The sequence below is a fragment of the Schistocerca gregaria genome, chromosome 2 (assembly GCF_023897955.1).
Source record: "Schistocerca gregaria isolate iqSchGreg1 chromosome 2, iqSchGreg1.2, whole genome shotgun sequence".
Taxonomy (NCBI): domain Eukaryota; kingdom Metazoa; phylum Arthropoda; class Insecta; order Orthoptera; family Acrididae; genus Schistocerca; species Schistocerca gregaria.
In genome coordinates, this window is record NC_064921.1 from 571,793,969 (window position 1) to 571,810,728 (window position 16,760).

The following is a 16,760-nucleotide window of genomic DNA, read 5'->3' on the forward strand; positions in this document are numbered from 1 at the left end:
TTAAGCAAGAGTTGCGGAGAATATTTTCAGATAACATACGTCAGTGTTGTGCGCAGCTGATATTTGGTGGTTATAATGATCATTTTGCTGAAGATAACTGCTTCCACCATAATCAATAGTTGTGTACAATCTGTTGAATGAACTGTGGTTTAGTGACACTTACACAACTTACAGACAACACTTTAACACGACGTTAACTTGGAGTTCCTTGGCAACTTCACCAAATCTTTACCCGGGAGAAAAATTATTTAGTAATTACTCAATGAAATAAAATACGATTATCATTTTCATTTACAAATTACTCAAATACCAAACCACTGAATGACACAGCGAACGCCACAGAAGGCAGGAAAAGGTGTGGGCGGGGTATAATCAGTTACCGTTGGTTGCACAGTAAACAGGTACACTTTATTTAAGGAAATACTTTTTTTAAAACAATCATTTAAAAAAAAACAATTCACTGTAACACAAGCGCCGGACGCTGTGGCCGAGCTGCTCTAGACGCTTCAGTCCGGGACCGCGCTGCTGCTACGGATGCAGGCTCGAATCCTGACTCGGGCATGGATGTGTGCTATGTCCTTAGGTTAGTTAGGTTTACGTAGTTCTAAGTCTAGGAGAATACCGGAACAGAAGAGAATCGAAGCATTTGAGATGTGGTGCTATAGACGAATGTTGAAAGTTAGGTGGACTGATAAGGTAAGGAATGAGGAGGTTCTACGCAGAATCGGAGAGGAAAGGAATATGCGGAAAACACTGATAAGGAGAAGGGACGGATGATATGACATCTGCTAAGACATGAGGGAATGACTTCCATGGTACTAGAGGGAGCTGTAGAGGGCAAAAACTGTAGCGGAAGACAGAGATTGGAATACGTCACGCAAATAATTGAGGACGTAGGTTGCAAGTGCTACTCTGAGATGAAGAGGTTAGCACAGGAAAGGAATTAGTGGCGGGCCGCATCAAACCAGTCAGTAGACTGATGACAAAAAAAAAGTCTAGGAGACTATAACCTCAAATGTTGTCCCATAGTGCGTAGAGCCATCTGAACCATTTGTAACACAAGCTACACTGACGGCTGAAGGCCTTATTAAGAAAGAAATCAAAATTATTTGTCGGCTGAAGGCCACGGGCAATAGGAATAATTTAAACGAAATATTTTTTTTAACTAATTGACACAATCAGAACAAATAAAGAATGGAGTGATCCACAGACAGTGCTCCAAGGATCGACCTGAGAGAAGTTCCTACAGCTGCGTAAGCGGTGAGACAGGGAGCCAAGAGTTATTCTCACCTAGCAGGATGGCAACTCAAACTAGAGACAGTTTAAACGCTGATCAAGTCTCTTACCAAATCCACCTAACGTGTGATAACCAGTACAACGATGGAATAATTTAAGCAAGGGTGAAGTGACAGACAGCACTGCGTCTTCAGAATCCGGTGTTTAGAACATCGAAAGGCAGAAGGAACCACTACAACCACGGTAGACAAAAGAAACCACAAGCCACACCGCAGTCAAGGAGGCTATCGAACTACACGTGATGCCAGACAACATCGGCAAGACGAGAAAAAGTACACTGCCACAAAATACGCTAATCTCCAGGTCAGGTAACTGGAGCATTAACGGCCACTAGGCAGTAAAATAATGCTGGTTGCGCTTCACCAAATAATAACACAAAATTCAAACTTAATAACAGGCAACAGAAGACAGCTAATAGATTCTGCCAATTCAGTACACACACCACTTGCTGCTGTTCATCTCACGGCGTCCCTCGAGCAGCAACGCACGAACAAACGGCGTGATCACAAAAATGGAGGTTCCACTACTGGATTAATGTTCACTCAACTCAACGTGCTCGGTCTGGTGGACAATGAGGTTGTGGCCCTCGCAACTACAGCCCCTCGATCCAGCAATGCCTGCATGCCGCCAGCAGTCCCGGCATGTCCTCTCTGCTGCTCTGTCCCAATAGAACTACCGACACACTCGACCCAGAAAACACGTCCTTCCAGTATGGGTACTAGATATCGATAAACGCTGCTGCTGCCACTCACGGACAGACAACCCAAGTAAACGTAGTGGCACCAGGAAACGGAAGAAGAGTACGAGACGCCACTATCCCTTCTACACGATTCCAACCTACCAACGGCACCAACATGAGCCGCACACGACTCAAACATATTATGAAAGAATACAAGCCCAGTACTTTAAAATTCTGGTAAAACGAAACAAACTGAAACACTGAAAGGGTCAAAAAAATATGGAAACAACAAAAACACAAAATATTACCATTCCTGAACGGGATTTTCATTCTGCAGCGGAGTGTGCGCTGATGTGAAACTTCCTGGCAGACTGAAACTGTGTGCCGAACCGGGACTCGAACTCGGGACCTTTGCCTTTCGCGGGCAAGTGCTCTACCATCTGAGCTACCCAAGCACAACTCCCGAACCGTCCTCACGGCTTCAGTTCTGTCAGCACTTGACCGCGAAAGGCAAAGGTCTCGAGTTCAAGTGTCGGTCCGGCACACAGTTTTAATCTGCCAGGAAGTTTCATTACCATGCCTAGTAAAAAGTACGAAACCCAGTCGTCCGCGAATGTATGAGTAGGGTTTTCAAGAGAATTTTATGCTATTATTCCTGCAAAACAGTGGAAATTTTGTTTTGTCTGATCTCTGTTGGAGTATTTCTTGTCCTGTGTCGTCTGACGTCTTTCCTGCTATTCGTTTTTATTCTCTTTAGGTGGTTTTAATTTTTTTGGAAAAAGGGACCGATGACTGTCGCAGTCTGGTCCCTTTAATCCCACAAACCAACCAACCAGTGGAAATTTTAGGAAGCGATGATGAATATGGGTAGCAATCTCACACACTTGTTTCCAGTGCAGACCACAAAGATTCAATAACACTGAGATCTGGTGACTTTGGTGGCCAGTGGAAATGCGTCAATGCATACTTGTGCTCCCAAAACCAGTTCTGGACAATGCGAGCTTTGTGAACAGGGGCTCTGTACTTTTGGAACACAGCTACACTATTGGGGAACATATACTGTACCACGGGATGGACCTGATCAGCCAAAATGGTCACATAACAGTTGGCAGTAAGGCGACATTGTAGAGTACTCCTGAGGCCCATGGACTATCACGATATGGCTGCCCAAATCACCACCAAATCCTCGTCATATTTCTCTCTTTGCACGTGGACTCGGCCTGAAGTTGCGAATAGTGTAAAACGAGTCTCTTCAGTGTAAATGACTTCCTTCCATTACTCCACAGTTTACGTTTCATGGCTTCGGCGTAACATTTTCCTGTTACGGAGAGTTTCGTCACTGAAGTATGGCTTTGGAACTCCAGCTCGCCCTGTAATTTTCTGCTTATGGATGTCCTCTCTTTTTTTTTTTTTTTTTTTTTTTTTTTTTTTTTTTTTTTGGTGCTATTATTTTTCGTCACAATGCTCTTCAAGGGCCGTTTGTCGCGATCAGTCAAAACACACTTTCATCCCCGTTGTGACTTATCTTATGAAGTTATTCCACTTTTCTTTTTCGGTATGAATCTTTGATACGATGCCCTTTAAACCGTAACCACTTCAGCACCCTTGGTTACGGAAACACCCACCATACGAGAACCAACAATTTTCCCCCGTTCGATTTCACTTGCTTCCGACATAATGCAGCCATAACTATACAGAACACTATTCTGACCTGAAATGTACTGAGGACGTTACGTAAGTGCCGTTCGGGGTCAAATACAAAGCTTTGCTAACATCTGTATTTGTGTTCAAGTACACATTTCTTGCTGAATTATTGTCCAATCCTGTACTTAACAGCGAAAACTGACACGGATGAAAGTATAGAACCGAGCCAAAACCCTTAGGTAAACATGGACTCGTATACGAGCCGTTTGAGAGGTAAACGTGAACGTGTGGCTAAAAGCTGCCATTGACTTGAGAATGAGATTTTTCCTAGTTAGTATAGATTTCTTTGAAATGTAAACTTTTCAATTAGGTCAAAATGTTATTGGGCTCGGATTTCAGCTACGGCCAATGGTTGGGCAACACGGTAGAGGCATGATGAAGGAACGGTACATTTTTCTTCTCACAAAGAATCTTACCAACAGTCGTTCTTCCCGCGAACCATTTACGACTGGAACAGAAAAGGTGTAAGCGATAGTCGTACGTCAAGTACGCACCATCACCGATCTCAAGGTGGTTTGCGGAGCGAAGATATGGATCAAATGTTGGATGACGTCCAAAGCATCAATGTGCTCCAAGGTGGCTGTACCTTGGCCTCCAGTATCACCCGATCTCACTCTTTTGAATTATTCTGTCAAGCGTCATATCAAAAGTGATGCGTACAGTACTCCCATCGATAGGGCTGGAGAGTCGGAGTAACAAATTGTGTAGTCCTGTTTCGATTTGCGAGGTGATCCGGGAGGTATTTGAAATAATTAAAAACTCAGTGAAGGGACGAATGCTGCGCTGCATCCAAATGGATGAACCACACTTGGAACACGTCCTTTAACAGGTACGAGTGTACAATAAATTGTAACGTGTTGAAATACTGTTTCTCACTTACGCAGGATATCGTTGAAATTTAGCCCAGTTACTCGTAGATGGGGACTTAACGGGAACGTTTACATTTCATTACATTTATGCTACCTAGAACAATATTACTTTGCTGAAATCAGTGGCATATCGCAATCATACACCCACAGCTACTTCAGAAGTAGCCCATGTGTTGACTAACGTCTGCTGGGACTTCTTACTTTCAACACCCTGTACTTTCGTCTGCTCAGTTTTCGTTACTATCATGGAACCTAGAGCATTCATCCCTGAACCAAGTTTTATCTACACACTGTACAGTGTACACTGCTTCCGTGTCGGTGCAAGACGGGAGAACATTCCAGCATAGTTTATGTACACTTAAGGCGCAGACATACGTACACGGTGGAAGAGGCAGATGGTAGCGGGCGCTGCTTTGTCGCAAAGATGACACCAATACCTGCAAGTCGCCCCTGATGCGACTGTCGATTACGTGGTAACTGGGAGAGGAGTGTGGTAGTGGCGGTGACTGTGGAAGTGGACGAAATCCTTGAGAGCGCACTGGGTAAAACGGAAGAGCACATCTTCCTGACGTTATGGCAACGGCAGCAGAGTTACTTGAATAGTGATCTTAACGAGTCCTGGAACATCTATTATCACCAGAGGTGCACGCCGCGGATGTCCACATCATGATGTTCGAGTTGCTCTAAATGTAATTCACTCTCCTCGTCGACGTCACGTTATCGAATGTGTGTTTGTTTTGTTTGTTATCAGTCTTCTGAGTGGTTTATGCGGCCTGTCACGAATTCCCCTCCTATGCCAACCTCTTCATCTTAGAGTAGCACTTGCACCCTACATCCTCAATTGTTTGCTGGCTGTATCCCAATCTCTGTCTTCCTCTACAGCTTTTACCCCGACAGCTCCCTCTAGTACCATGGAAGTTATTCCATGTTATCTTAACTGACCTCCTACCATCCTGTCTCTTCTCTTGTCAGCTTTAGAGGAAGCCTTTCCTTGTCAGTTCTACAGAGGACCCCCCCCCCCCCCCCCCTCATTCCTTATCTTATCAGTCCATCTAATTTTCAACATTCGTCTGTAGCACACCATCTCAAATGCTTCGGTTCTCTTCTGTTCCGGTTTTCCCACAGTCCATGTTTTAGTACCATACAATACTGCGCTCCGAACGTACTTTCTCAGAAATCTCTTCCTCTAATTAAGGTCTCTGTTCGATACTAGTAAACTTCTCTTGGCCAGGAACGCTTTGTTGACAGGGCTAGACCGCTTTTTATGTCCTCGTTGTTCCCCCCGTCACTGCTAATTTGCTGCCTAGATGGCAGAATTCCTTAACTTCATCTATTTTATGACCGCCAATTGATGTTAACTTTCTCGCTGTTCTCATTTCTACTATTTCTAATTACTTTCGTCTTCCTTCGATTCACTCTCAATCCATATTCTGTACTCATCAGACTTCTCATTCCATTCACACCTGTTCTAATCTTTGCACTTCGTTATTGGTCCCTATTTTTATAGCTTACTCTTGGTTCTGGCGCATACTGCATATTATCGGTCATTCCCTTGGCTTACTCCTATTTTTCTAAGAATTTCGAACATCTTGCACCATTTTACATTAAAGAACGCTTTTTCAAGGTCAAAAATCCAATGAATGTGTCTTGATTTTTCCTCAGTCTTACTTCCATTATCATTTACACGGCAGCGTTGCCTTGGTGCATTTACATTTTTGAAAGACAGACATGTCATTATCCAACAGATCGGCAGTTCCCTTTATCAGTCTTCCACATATATGTTATTCTAGTCAGCAGTTGGGATACATGAGATTACAAGCTGATCTCGCCGCAATTCTCGCACTTTTCCGATAATCTAATGCGCTGTCTCCAGACTCATAGATGCTACACACCAACTGCAACAGTCGCTTGGTTGCGATATTCTCCAATGAGTGCAGAAATTCTAAAGATATATTGTCTATCCCATCTGCATTATTTAATCGCGAATCTTCCAAAGCTCTGTTAAGCTCTGTCTCGATTCCCATTTCATCCTCAGTCACATCACTGCACAATTCCTCACCCCTGTTGAGGCTTTCAACGTACTCTTTCGAACCATATGCTATCTCCTCTAGACGTGACAGCAGAATTCCCATTGCTCTCTTAATGTTGCCGGTCTTGCTTCCAATAGAATCGAAGGTTTATCTGACTTTTGTATTGCTGAGTCAGTTCTTCCTAAGACTTACTCGTTTTCGATTTCTTCAAATTTTTCCCGCAGCCATTTCGCTTTGGCAATTACTTTACTCCTAAGTGACTTATGTTCCTGTATTCTTGAATTTCACTGAGCATTTTTTTTACTTCCTTGTTTAGCCTATCAATTGAAGGATTCTTCTTTGCAGTTATCTTCCTTGTTCATATATTTTTCTGCCCAACTTCTGTGGTTGTCCCTTTTAGAGATGTCCATTACTGTTCAACTGATCTGGTCACTGCGGTATTTGTTACTGCAGTCTCTATAGCCTTAGAGAACTTTAAACCGACGCCATAATTAGTCAGTATTTCTTATACCATTTTTCCACATTAATGTTTTCGTAAGAATCTCTCAAAGTTCATTCTATTCTTCATCATTACTAAATTTTGATCTGAGCCTACATCTGCTTCTCGATATGCCTTACTGTCGAGTACCTTATTTCGGAATATCTTCCTGACCATGATGTATTCCCGGTGGCATTTTCTGTATCTCCAGGCCTTTTCAAAGTACACTGGTTTCTTTTGTGATTTTTCAACAGTGTATTCGCTAGTATTAGCTATAATTAATTGCAGAAATTAATATTTCTCCTCTGTCGTTCCTATTACCAAGCCGATACTCGCCCTTAACTCATTCTTCTATTCTTTCCTCTACTGCCACTTTCCAGTACCCAATACATTACATCTCATATCGTCATATACTTCCCACAGCTCTTCATCTTCTTCTTGTGACATCGGCATGCGTAGCTGAACCGTTGTTGTTGATGATGTTGGTTTGTTGTTGAGTGGGATGAGAACAACCATATAAATGAACTGCTTGCAGTAACTCGAGCTCTGCCCAACGTTTCAATTCATAACAAATCCTACTCCTCTTATACCAATTTCTGCTGTTGCCGCTGATATTACTCTACATTCGTCCGACCAGAAATCCTTTCCGTTTCATTTAATTGACCTATAGATAGATTGAGACTCTGCATGTCTCTTTGTATTTTTCAGCTGCTCTACCAAGTTCAAACTTCTGATATTCCACGCTTAGGCTCTTACTATGGCGTCCTTTCTTTAGCTGTCCAATCTTCTAATTAAGATTAGCTCCACCTTGGCAGTCCCCTCCCGGAGATTCAAGTGTGGGTCTAATCAGACATCTATTGGAGAGGTCATCATGCCACTTTTTCAATTACAGGACACACTTCCTGCGGATACATAGTTTCCAAACACAGGAACAAGACGTTGCTCTGTAACCCCCCCCCCCCCCCTCCCGTCGCTCAACCACTCTCTTTGAAAAGGTCGTTGGCCCAACGACGGTGACTCCTTACACAGGCATCTTCGGCCGCCATTGTTGTTGATTGTTATTCAAAATTAAACAATGGCCGGATTCAATCCAAGGACGAAGGTTATTTGATTACATGTCAAGACGCTACTTCTAGACCATGGGTCACTATGGACGCACTACATGGCGAACTGTCGTGCGAGTACGCTCAAACGTTTGGTACACTTGTTTTTTGAAGCATGATGACGATCAGTATGAGTGATTTATGAGTGTGGAGTGAAGAGGGCAGAGCCTCCTTAGTCATCAAGTGCCACAGCAATCTGCAACTCGAAAAATGTCACTAGCTTCGGCTAGAGAATGCAACACACTACGCTGAGACAAATGGGTTGTAACGATGGCTGCTAACATTACCTTTAATTTGTTGCTTCCCAACACTCCCCGCCCATACTGGTTAGCCTAATTCGGCTGATACAGTTCTCAATAATTAGTGAAAGCTTAAAACGTTTGCCCATGGTGGCATAGGATCTGAGTTTTGGCATCCGACTCCTTGTTTTCAATAGACTTTGGTCGTAAGTTGCTCCGAGATTTCTATAACGCTACAGAAACACAAATGTTTAAATTAATAGAATTTATTCCTGCTATTTCTTGCAACATCTCTAATGTACACTAATTAGTGTTCTTAATACGAATATAAATGTGACTGGACCGCCTTTGGTTGAACGATAAAATCGTCATAATTAATACGTAAGCCACATTTTACCTCGTGTGTGTGTGTGTGTTGCACAGTATATTGTGCACCGCTTTGACTAATGAGAGTATTACGTAATACTTTCCATTCTTCCTGTTCAGGTGCTCCACCAATAGTGATCTCCCGAAATGTCATACCATTTGTTTATAAGCTCCTAATAACATGAGGGTCTATAGCGAAACACGTTGTCGTTTATGAGCTTTGACAATCATGTGGTTGGACTTTTCATTTGGTTGACTACAGAACGCCGACCCCTAACTACGCATTAGTTTCCTCTATCAGATATCTTCCTTCATAGAGCGTAGCCTTTTGCACTGAACTGCACAAACTTTCAGTTCTATAATTGTTTAAGGTATAACAAAAGTAAGAAAAAGCTATGGTGTTACGGATTCCGCGGCTTTTTATGACCTGTTCTCTTTTCTTTAACTATATACTCGTAATAGTAGGAAAAAATGTTTCACACATTTCAGTTTAGAAATATTTTTTGTTTAGAAATTTACTTTTTGCTTCAGTTTGAAACAAGGATTTGAGTGCATTTTGTCACAAACGTGACTACGTGCGTGTTATTCTAGACCTCAGTATTTCCCAACACCGTACTTTTTCTTGCAAGATTTCATTATTTGGAATTTCTATGGAAAAACTAATGTGAAGGAATTTAATTGCATCAGTCAATAACGAGGCCACTACAAACAGCTTTATAAAATAACCATTTTTGCTTGGTGATTAGTTGCGTAAGGCGTGACTGGCTCTTACTTGTGTAGCACATCACATACGTTATCTCTTTCAGTACTAAAGGGTAAGTTATCACCCACGGCGAGCTCATTTCGAGCCAAAAAAGTGGGCTTCACTCGCATACGTCAAGGACGCGTAAGGATGCAGTCTCCTTTAGACTACGGATATGATTATGCATTTTTGGAAGTCTAATTTTGCGCGTCTCTCAATTCTTTCGATGGTTATTGCCAAGTCTACTCGACAGAGTTTCAAACGCAGGAGTGCTACTTTAGAATTGTTCGCACTATCATCTTGTACGCGGTTTCATTTACGGATGCACTGCTCTGGGAATACTCTCAATTTAATTAGGGCTTCGTTTTCCATTTATCTTCGCTGCTACTGATTTCATGTGCTCCTTCCCTTTGATATCACTGCGAAATATTATCTGTAGAAAGTAAATTATGCCACAAGTTTCAGATATCTACGTATAATCTTAAAATAGTACATTATCTGGATCTTTTTCTTCTTATGCCCATATGTAGCACTGATCTACACAGAAAAATAGATTATATTTTGTGCGCTTAATGTACTGCCTAAAGCAATTTAACTTTTGTAATAACTACCCATCGATAATATTTACCTGTGAACAACAGCACTGCTGACCGATTAATCGTTCACTTGTGTTCACAGCACCAGAGATCCTACAACATTTCACTTTGTCACATTGCATCCTCTCGCTGGAACAGCCATTACTACAATAGTACCCCGCTTCTGCTTTACAAGTTCAGAATAATATAGTTTTGGCCTATTTTGGGACTGACTGTAACCCTGCTAGTTTAGAAAGATGCTTTGGTTCATTTGCGCATGTTGAATACCAGTGTGTGTGTTATTCTTTGCTACCCTACAATCTTGTCGATACCGTTCTGGAAGTATACGTGTATGGGCACAGATACTGAGGGGTCAGTATTTTGTTTCCGTGGCGCTGGTCTACCATTCATCAGGCACTAGGCATGAGTCATTTAGCTTGCAGTGTGGGAAGGGGTGGGGTGCAGTGCGCTAATGTAGTCGTGATAAATGGCCCGCTGCTGTTCTTTCTCACGCAGCTGGACGTTAACTTCCGGTTCCTCTGCTGTCTCTCTAGACGGCCGGCGGTAAGCTCCAAGTAACATGAGCAACACCGTTCTCATTTCGACAGAGAAGAGTAGAATAAATCACAAAAGTACGTCACTAATTTAGTTGCGCGAGTCACGTCTGAAAGAGAGCTGCCGCTTGGCTAGTAACAGATCAAAAACATTGGTGATAAGTTTCCTGGCGTTCAATTTGCTTCATAGTCACCATTTTCCAGGAGCTTCCACTACCATAGAAAAACCTTCATTCAGGTCTCTGCGTAAAACACGGTACTTGGAATATCGGACAGCAAATGTTCAAAACGTTGAGAAGCATACTGTTTCTTAAGGTGGAGGAAGAGGTGTCGAAATTCTGAGTCATCTGGACAGAGCGTAGGAGTGTGTAAGCGTGTTCTGTTTTCTCGGTGTTCTCAGTTTTCCACGTCGATCGTTCTGAATGGTACGTCTCAGTTTCGTACAATGCAGATGTTATTGATGTGGCAGGCCATACAAAGTCCACCAATAACACACATTTCCAATCCCTAAATACAGATTCTTTCGTTCTTCCCGCAAATGTACATGTGTTAACTTTTTTGTCTTCTATGAACTTCAGTGATGCCATTTGTTATGCAGACTCCAGAGTCGTGTTTCAGCAGCAGCCAAAGTGTCTTCGTTTTCTATTAACATTTGAATCGCTGTTCCAAAGTCCACGCATGGTCATCGTTTATTTTCGTAAGACTTCCGCTTTCACTCACACAGAGAAAACAGCAACACTCTCCCTACCTCTATGCAAACCAAAGTGATCTCTGTAGTCCAAAATGATCTCTGTGTAGAACTACATTTTCCCGACGATAGGCTGATTCTCCTCAGATGCAACTGGAGCATTTCAGTTTCAATGAAATTTGCACACTGGAGTCGATTGTTAGTATTTGGTTCATAGTGAAAGGGTCATAGCTGGTTCCATTATTACCAAGTGAGCAGAAAACGTAAGACTCCTCTTTCGCAGTATCAAGAGTGTCAGTGGTATTACTTGTGAATGGGTCGTTTTGAAGTGTATTATCGTTTCAGTTTCTACATGAAATGACTCCTAATATATGCTACTACTACCATAACATCTGGTGATTTTTTTTGTACTTCTACTTTCCACATTTATACACTGAACAGTATCGGATGCTTGCAAGCCACGTATTGATTCTACCATGCATCTCAAACCGACAAGGGTAAAGTATGAAACACAACGACCTCAGTACCAACCCAACACTTCTGTTCTTAACGCCAAATAAATAATCAGTAAAGTCAAATATTTCTAAATTACCAAAACAGCCTTCATTCTTGGTGGAAATGATCCATTAATTTGCTTCATACTAGTTTCCTTGCGTTTTATACTGCTGAATCCGAAATTAGCGCGTTGTACCAGCCGGGATATTCGTGATACAAAAACGAGTCAACAGCCAACGAACACTGTTATTTAAGTAGAATACGCCATATTCTGAAAGTTGCAACACCTATAACGCAATGCATACATACTTCTTCACAAAATTTGAACGATGAGATGAAGATTGGTCGATAAACAAAACTGGATGAAACTACTTTAAATGTTGTACAAAAGTAAGAGTGATAATATTCTGCAGCGTTTTGGGTTCAGTGCTGTTCTGAAGAAAATATAAAACTATATTAATAAGGGAGCTATTTAAAAAATAAAAGCTTACAAATATTCGTCATAAAAATATACAAGAATGTCGCACGAAGGATTGGTTCTTATTTTCGCACATTTTGCCATTAGGTTAATTTAATCTTCTTGTGAATGAGCACTGCTTACAGCACGTGAGACAATTTCGTGTAGATCAGTCCAGCGGTTCAGTCCTTGTTGCAGATGTCCATTGTCAGACTAAGACGTACACAGAAAAATTCAGTCGGTTGTGAGTTGTTTGAGGCCGTGAGGCACTTCAGAATTCCAGCAGTATTCAATAGAATTGTAGATTCTGCTAGATCTGGTAAACAGACTCAAAGGCAAGGACGATGTCAGTCTGGCATGACGCTGGTTACTGGAAGCCTAATTCTGAAACCGATATTAAGATAGATGGAGTAGTTCCAACGATTTGTTTGCGATTAAACGTAATGAAAACGTATAACGACTGCAAACATAGAACAATATTAATTCAAATGTTTCTTTTTATTGCTTGTTTGGGTATAGCACTGCGAGACCTGTCCCATATTAACCCATAGTAGCATCCTGTTCGGCATTCACCTCACACCAGGTGGAACGAGCGCTTCACGTTTTATGGATGCACTTTTTATCATACTGTGCCGTCATGTCGTAGCACAACATACACTTACTAGCATCATTTCCGCTGTTTTCGTAGGCTTAGCTAGTACAGCTCATGTGTATTAAACAGTTCTTGTTTTAGCATGACCATGCTTCTCAGATGCCATTGGGTACCTACCGTATAAACCTATGAAGAGAGAGAAAGTTACTCTCATAAATGGGTACTGTTTACGTTACAAGCAGACATGCAACACGAGATGCTGCTTTCTCGTGACTTACGAGTAGCACTTTGTGTTTTTGTTTACATTTAAGTACTTTGCTGTGAAATATGACGTCACTATGGTTACAATGTATTTGCAGTATTGGTAGACACTACCCATTTACTGCTAAACAAGGAAAGACTGGACAAAGAGCACACGGACAGATTCAGTAGATCAAGATAGATGAGGGTGACACAGTCACTGCAAAGGTGACACCGACACAGTGTTATGAAATTTTGCAAATACCACAACAGTTTCATATGCAGATATTTGCGATTTGCGACTGTTGTATATATAAAAGCTCAATCTAGGATAGATTTTATTGTATCATTTAGCTTGTAACTATGTTTCAGTTTGAGGTAAACAAAGAAAGCACCAGATGATGCGCTCTGATACGCACATAAAAATCTTTAAAAAATTGAATTAATAATGTGATGTGATGAAGAGGAGAACATCAGGTTTCTGCATGCAGACAGGTCACTAACACAATACTCAAGAATGTTTGTGGGACGAACAGTAATAGATTCGCCAGAAGACTATTCACCATCACTACCTGCAATAATTTCAGCTGGTAAGATTCACATGAACAACACAGAAGAAAATACAATATACAAAGTACTTTATGTTCTGTGCGTCCGCTGCTGTTGAAACGCTTGATATTAAGAAGAAACTCACTGACAGGTGGTAAAATTGTAGTTTTATTGATACACGACAGTTTAGCGGCCTAGAGCCGCATCATCCGGTGGATCGTTAAAAGGTCATAGCTATACCCACGCTCCTAGTCAAGATGTATTATATATTACATTGCCAAACGACGGGTGACAAAGACGTAATCCAGTGAAGTCGCCAGTGCGGGCCGCTTGTACTCTTCTCAACATCGGGTTGCCCAGCCGTCGCACCGATGCAGGGTAATTTTAAAACAAGGGTCTATAACGACATGATAAACGCAACAGCAATTTAAGGTAGACAATATTAATTGGGTAATATAACTTGACTAGCTGCGATGGGTATGACCTTTTGAAACCGCAGCACTGATTATAATGGTTTTTACTGCGAAATCGGATGTTATAAGTAAAACAATTTTACCAGGTGTCAGCGCAGTTCTTATTAACATCATGTAAAGCATGGATTCACAGAGAGGATTAAAAAGACCGAAAGGAAAGTGTCAGACAAACGAAAAAAGAAAACTACTGAAACCGCAGAGATTTTGGAAGGATTAGGAGGCAGAAACTATAAAGGCTATGATAGAGTTCGGAAGCGCTTCTTGAGTGGTCAAAAATAGAATGAAAAAGCATGTTATGTGACAATAAATGTAAAGTGCCATTTTCGTGACAGCCACGGACAGTCGAGACTGAAAAAGAGTTCAAGATGTTTAAGAGAGGAAGCGGCCACAGCGCGTTGTTTACCGTAAGCGGACGACATTTTGGCGCGGGCGTCGACCAAGCTGCGTCTGCGTGCTCGCTGGGAGAGTGTTGGCTGCTGCCGCTTCTTCCGCCTCGTTCCACAACAAACGCTCGACTGCCGGCCGAAATGTCGGCGGCCGCTGGTGGCCACTGTGCGTCGCGCGGGTTGCATAACTGCGGAGCTGGGCTACGCCACGCCTACGAGTCAGGCAGGCACAAGGCCGCCGCCGGTGGCGCAGCAGGGACCGACACAAGCATTTCAGCCGCTGCACTGCCAGTTCCGCTTCGGCTTTATATTCAGACTGCGCCAAAGGTAGGTTCAAGGGGAAAGTATCGCACAGTCCGCTTAACAACTCGTGCATTTAACTTGCTGACATCTTCAGCTACACGATTACTTTGCAGTTCTGATTTAATGTTTGCTGAAGGGTCAGTAGATTCACTGTCATACTATTTACCTATAATTCCATTTTCGAATAGCACTTAAATGTTTCCGTGGGGGATCTGTTTCGCTCATGACGATGGTCATTTCTCCCTGTATAGTTGACCGTCAACGAAATACAAGGTGAACCAGAATTCCACCGAAGGACAGTCAAAGGCGGTCGTATAGACAATCATAACAAAAGTTCATTAAATATGAAGTCTAAAATAAATACCTTAAGAACTATGAGCACTTGTTCATCTTCCCTGCTAAGATTCACACCTGAAAGCTCTTTGCTTCCCACATTTTGAGATGTGGTAGTATGGAGCAAAACAGGCAAAAAAAGTCCTGTAGACATGGGCAGTGATTTCTACACCAAACCGATAAACATATCGATGACACTCTCTCAACTATTTAATTATCATACAAAATGTAGGAGGATCTGCAGCGAATTGACGCATGGTGCAGGTAATGGCAATTGAATCTCAATGTAGACAAGTGTAGTGTGCTGCAAATACATAGAAAGAAAGATCCCTTATCATTTAGCTACAATATAGCAGGTCAGCAACTGGAAGCAGTTAATTCCATAAATCATCTGGGGGTACGCATTAGGAGTGATTTAAAATGGAATGATCATATAAAGTTGATAGTCGGTAAAGCAGATGCCAGACTGAGATTCATTAGAAGAATACTACGGAAATGCAATCCGAAAACGAAGGAAGTAGGTTACCGTACGCTTGTTCGCCCGCTGCTTGAATACTGCTCGGCAGTGTGGGTTCCGTAACAGATAGGGTTGATAGAAGAGATAGAGAAGATCCAACAGAGAGCAGCGTGTTTCGTTACAGGATCATTTAGTAATCGCGAAAGCGTTACGGAGATGATAGATAAACTCCAGTGGAAGACTCTGCAGGAGAGACGCTCAGTAGCTCGGTACGGGCTTTTGTTGAAGTTTCGAGAACATACCTTCACCGCGGAGTCAAGCAGTATATTGCTCCCTCCTACGTATATCTCGCGAAGAGACCATGAGGATAAAATCAGGGAGATTATAGCCCACACAGAAGCATACCGACAATCCTTCTTTCCACGAACAATACGAGACTGGAGTAGAAGGGAGAACCGATAGAGGTACTCAGAGTACCCTCCGCCACACACTGTCAGGTGGCGTGCGGAGTATGGATGAAGATGTAGATGTAGATGTAGAAATGAGCCTGCTTCCCCTTAACTTCTTTGGTATAACCTGAATCCTTTTGGACTACACGGAGAAGAATGAAAAATAAAAGCGAGGTGCTGCTAACTAACAAACGCCAACGGTCTTGTCGCAGTGGTAATACCAGTTCCCGTCAGATCACCGAAGTTAAGTACTGTCGGGCTGGGCTAGCACTTGGATGGGTGACCATCCGGTCTGCCGAGCGCTGTTGGCAAGCGGGGTGTACTCAGCCCTTCTGAGGTAAACTGAGGAGCTACTTGATTAAGAAAGTAGCGGCTCCGGTCTGATAAACTGACATACGGCCGGGAGAGTGGTGTGCTGACCAAATGCCCCTCCATATCCGCATCCAGTGACGCCTTTGGGCTGAGAATGACACGGCGACCGGTTGTTAGTGTTGGGCCCTCCAAGTCCTGTTCGGACGGAGAGTGACTAACAGGCCCTTTAGCCTTGGGAAAGGCAAATGCACAACTGATGAAATTCTGGCGTTGCGCTCAGTGGAGGGAAGGTTCGTAGGATTTACCAATCTATAGTAGAGCAAGCATTAGACAACGCAAAAAGATGCAAAACGTTCGAAATCCTAAAAAAAATGCTTTAGCGAAAGCTATG

The 16,760-nt window shown here is 42.5% G+C and overlaps 1 protein-coding gene and 1 pseudogene across 1 annotated transcript in view; one reads left to right on the forward strand and one right to left on the reverse strand.

Annotated features, from left to right (window-relative positions):
* LOC126333043 (neuromodulin) overlaps positions 1-14,701 on the reverse strand; it is a 663,909-nt gene extending 649,208 nt beyond the window's left edge. Inside the window, exon 1 of the mRNA XM_049996706.1 lies at positions 14,533-14,701. Within this exon, the coding sequence (XP_049852663.1) occupies positions 14,533-14,701 (169 nt within the window). The remainder of the gene's footprint in view (positions 1-14,532) is intronic.
* Positions 14,702-16,250: 1,549 nt separating this feature from the next.
* Positions 16,251-16,368, forward strand: LOC126337297 (5S ribosomal RNA; annotated as a pseudogene).
* The last annotated feature ends 392 nt before the right edge of the window (positions 16,369-16,760 follow it).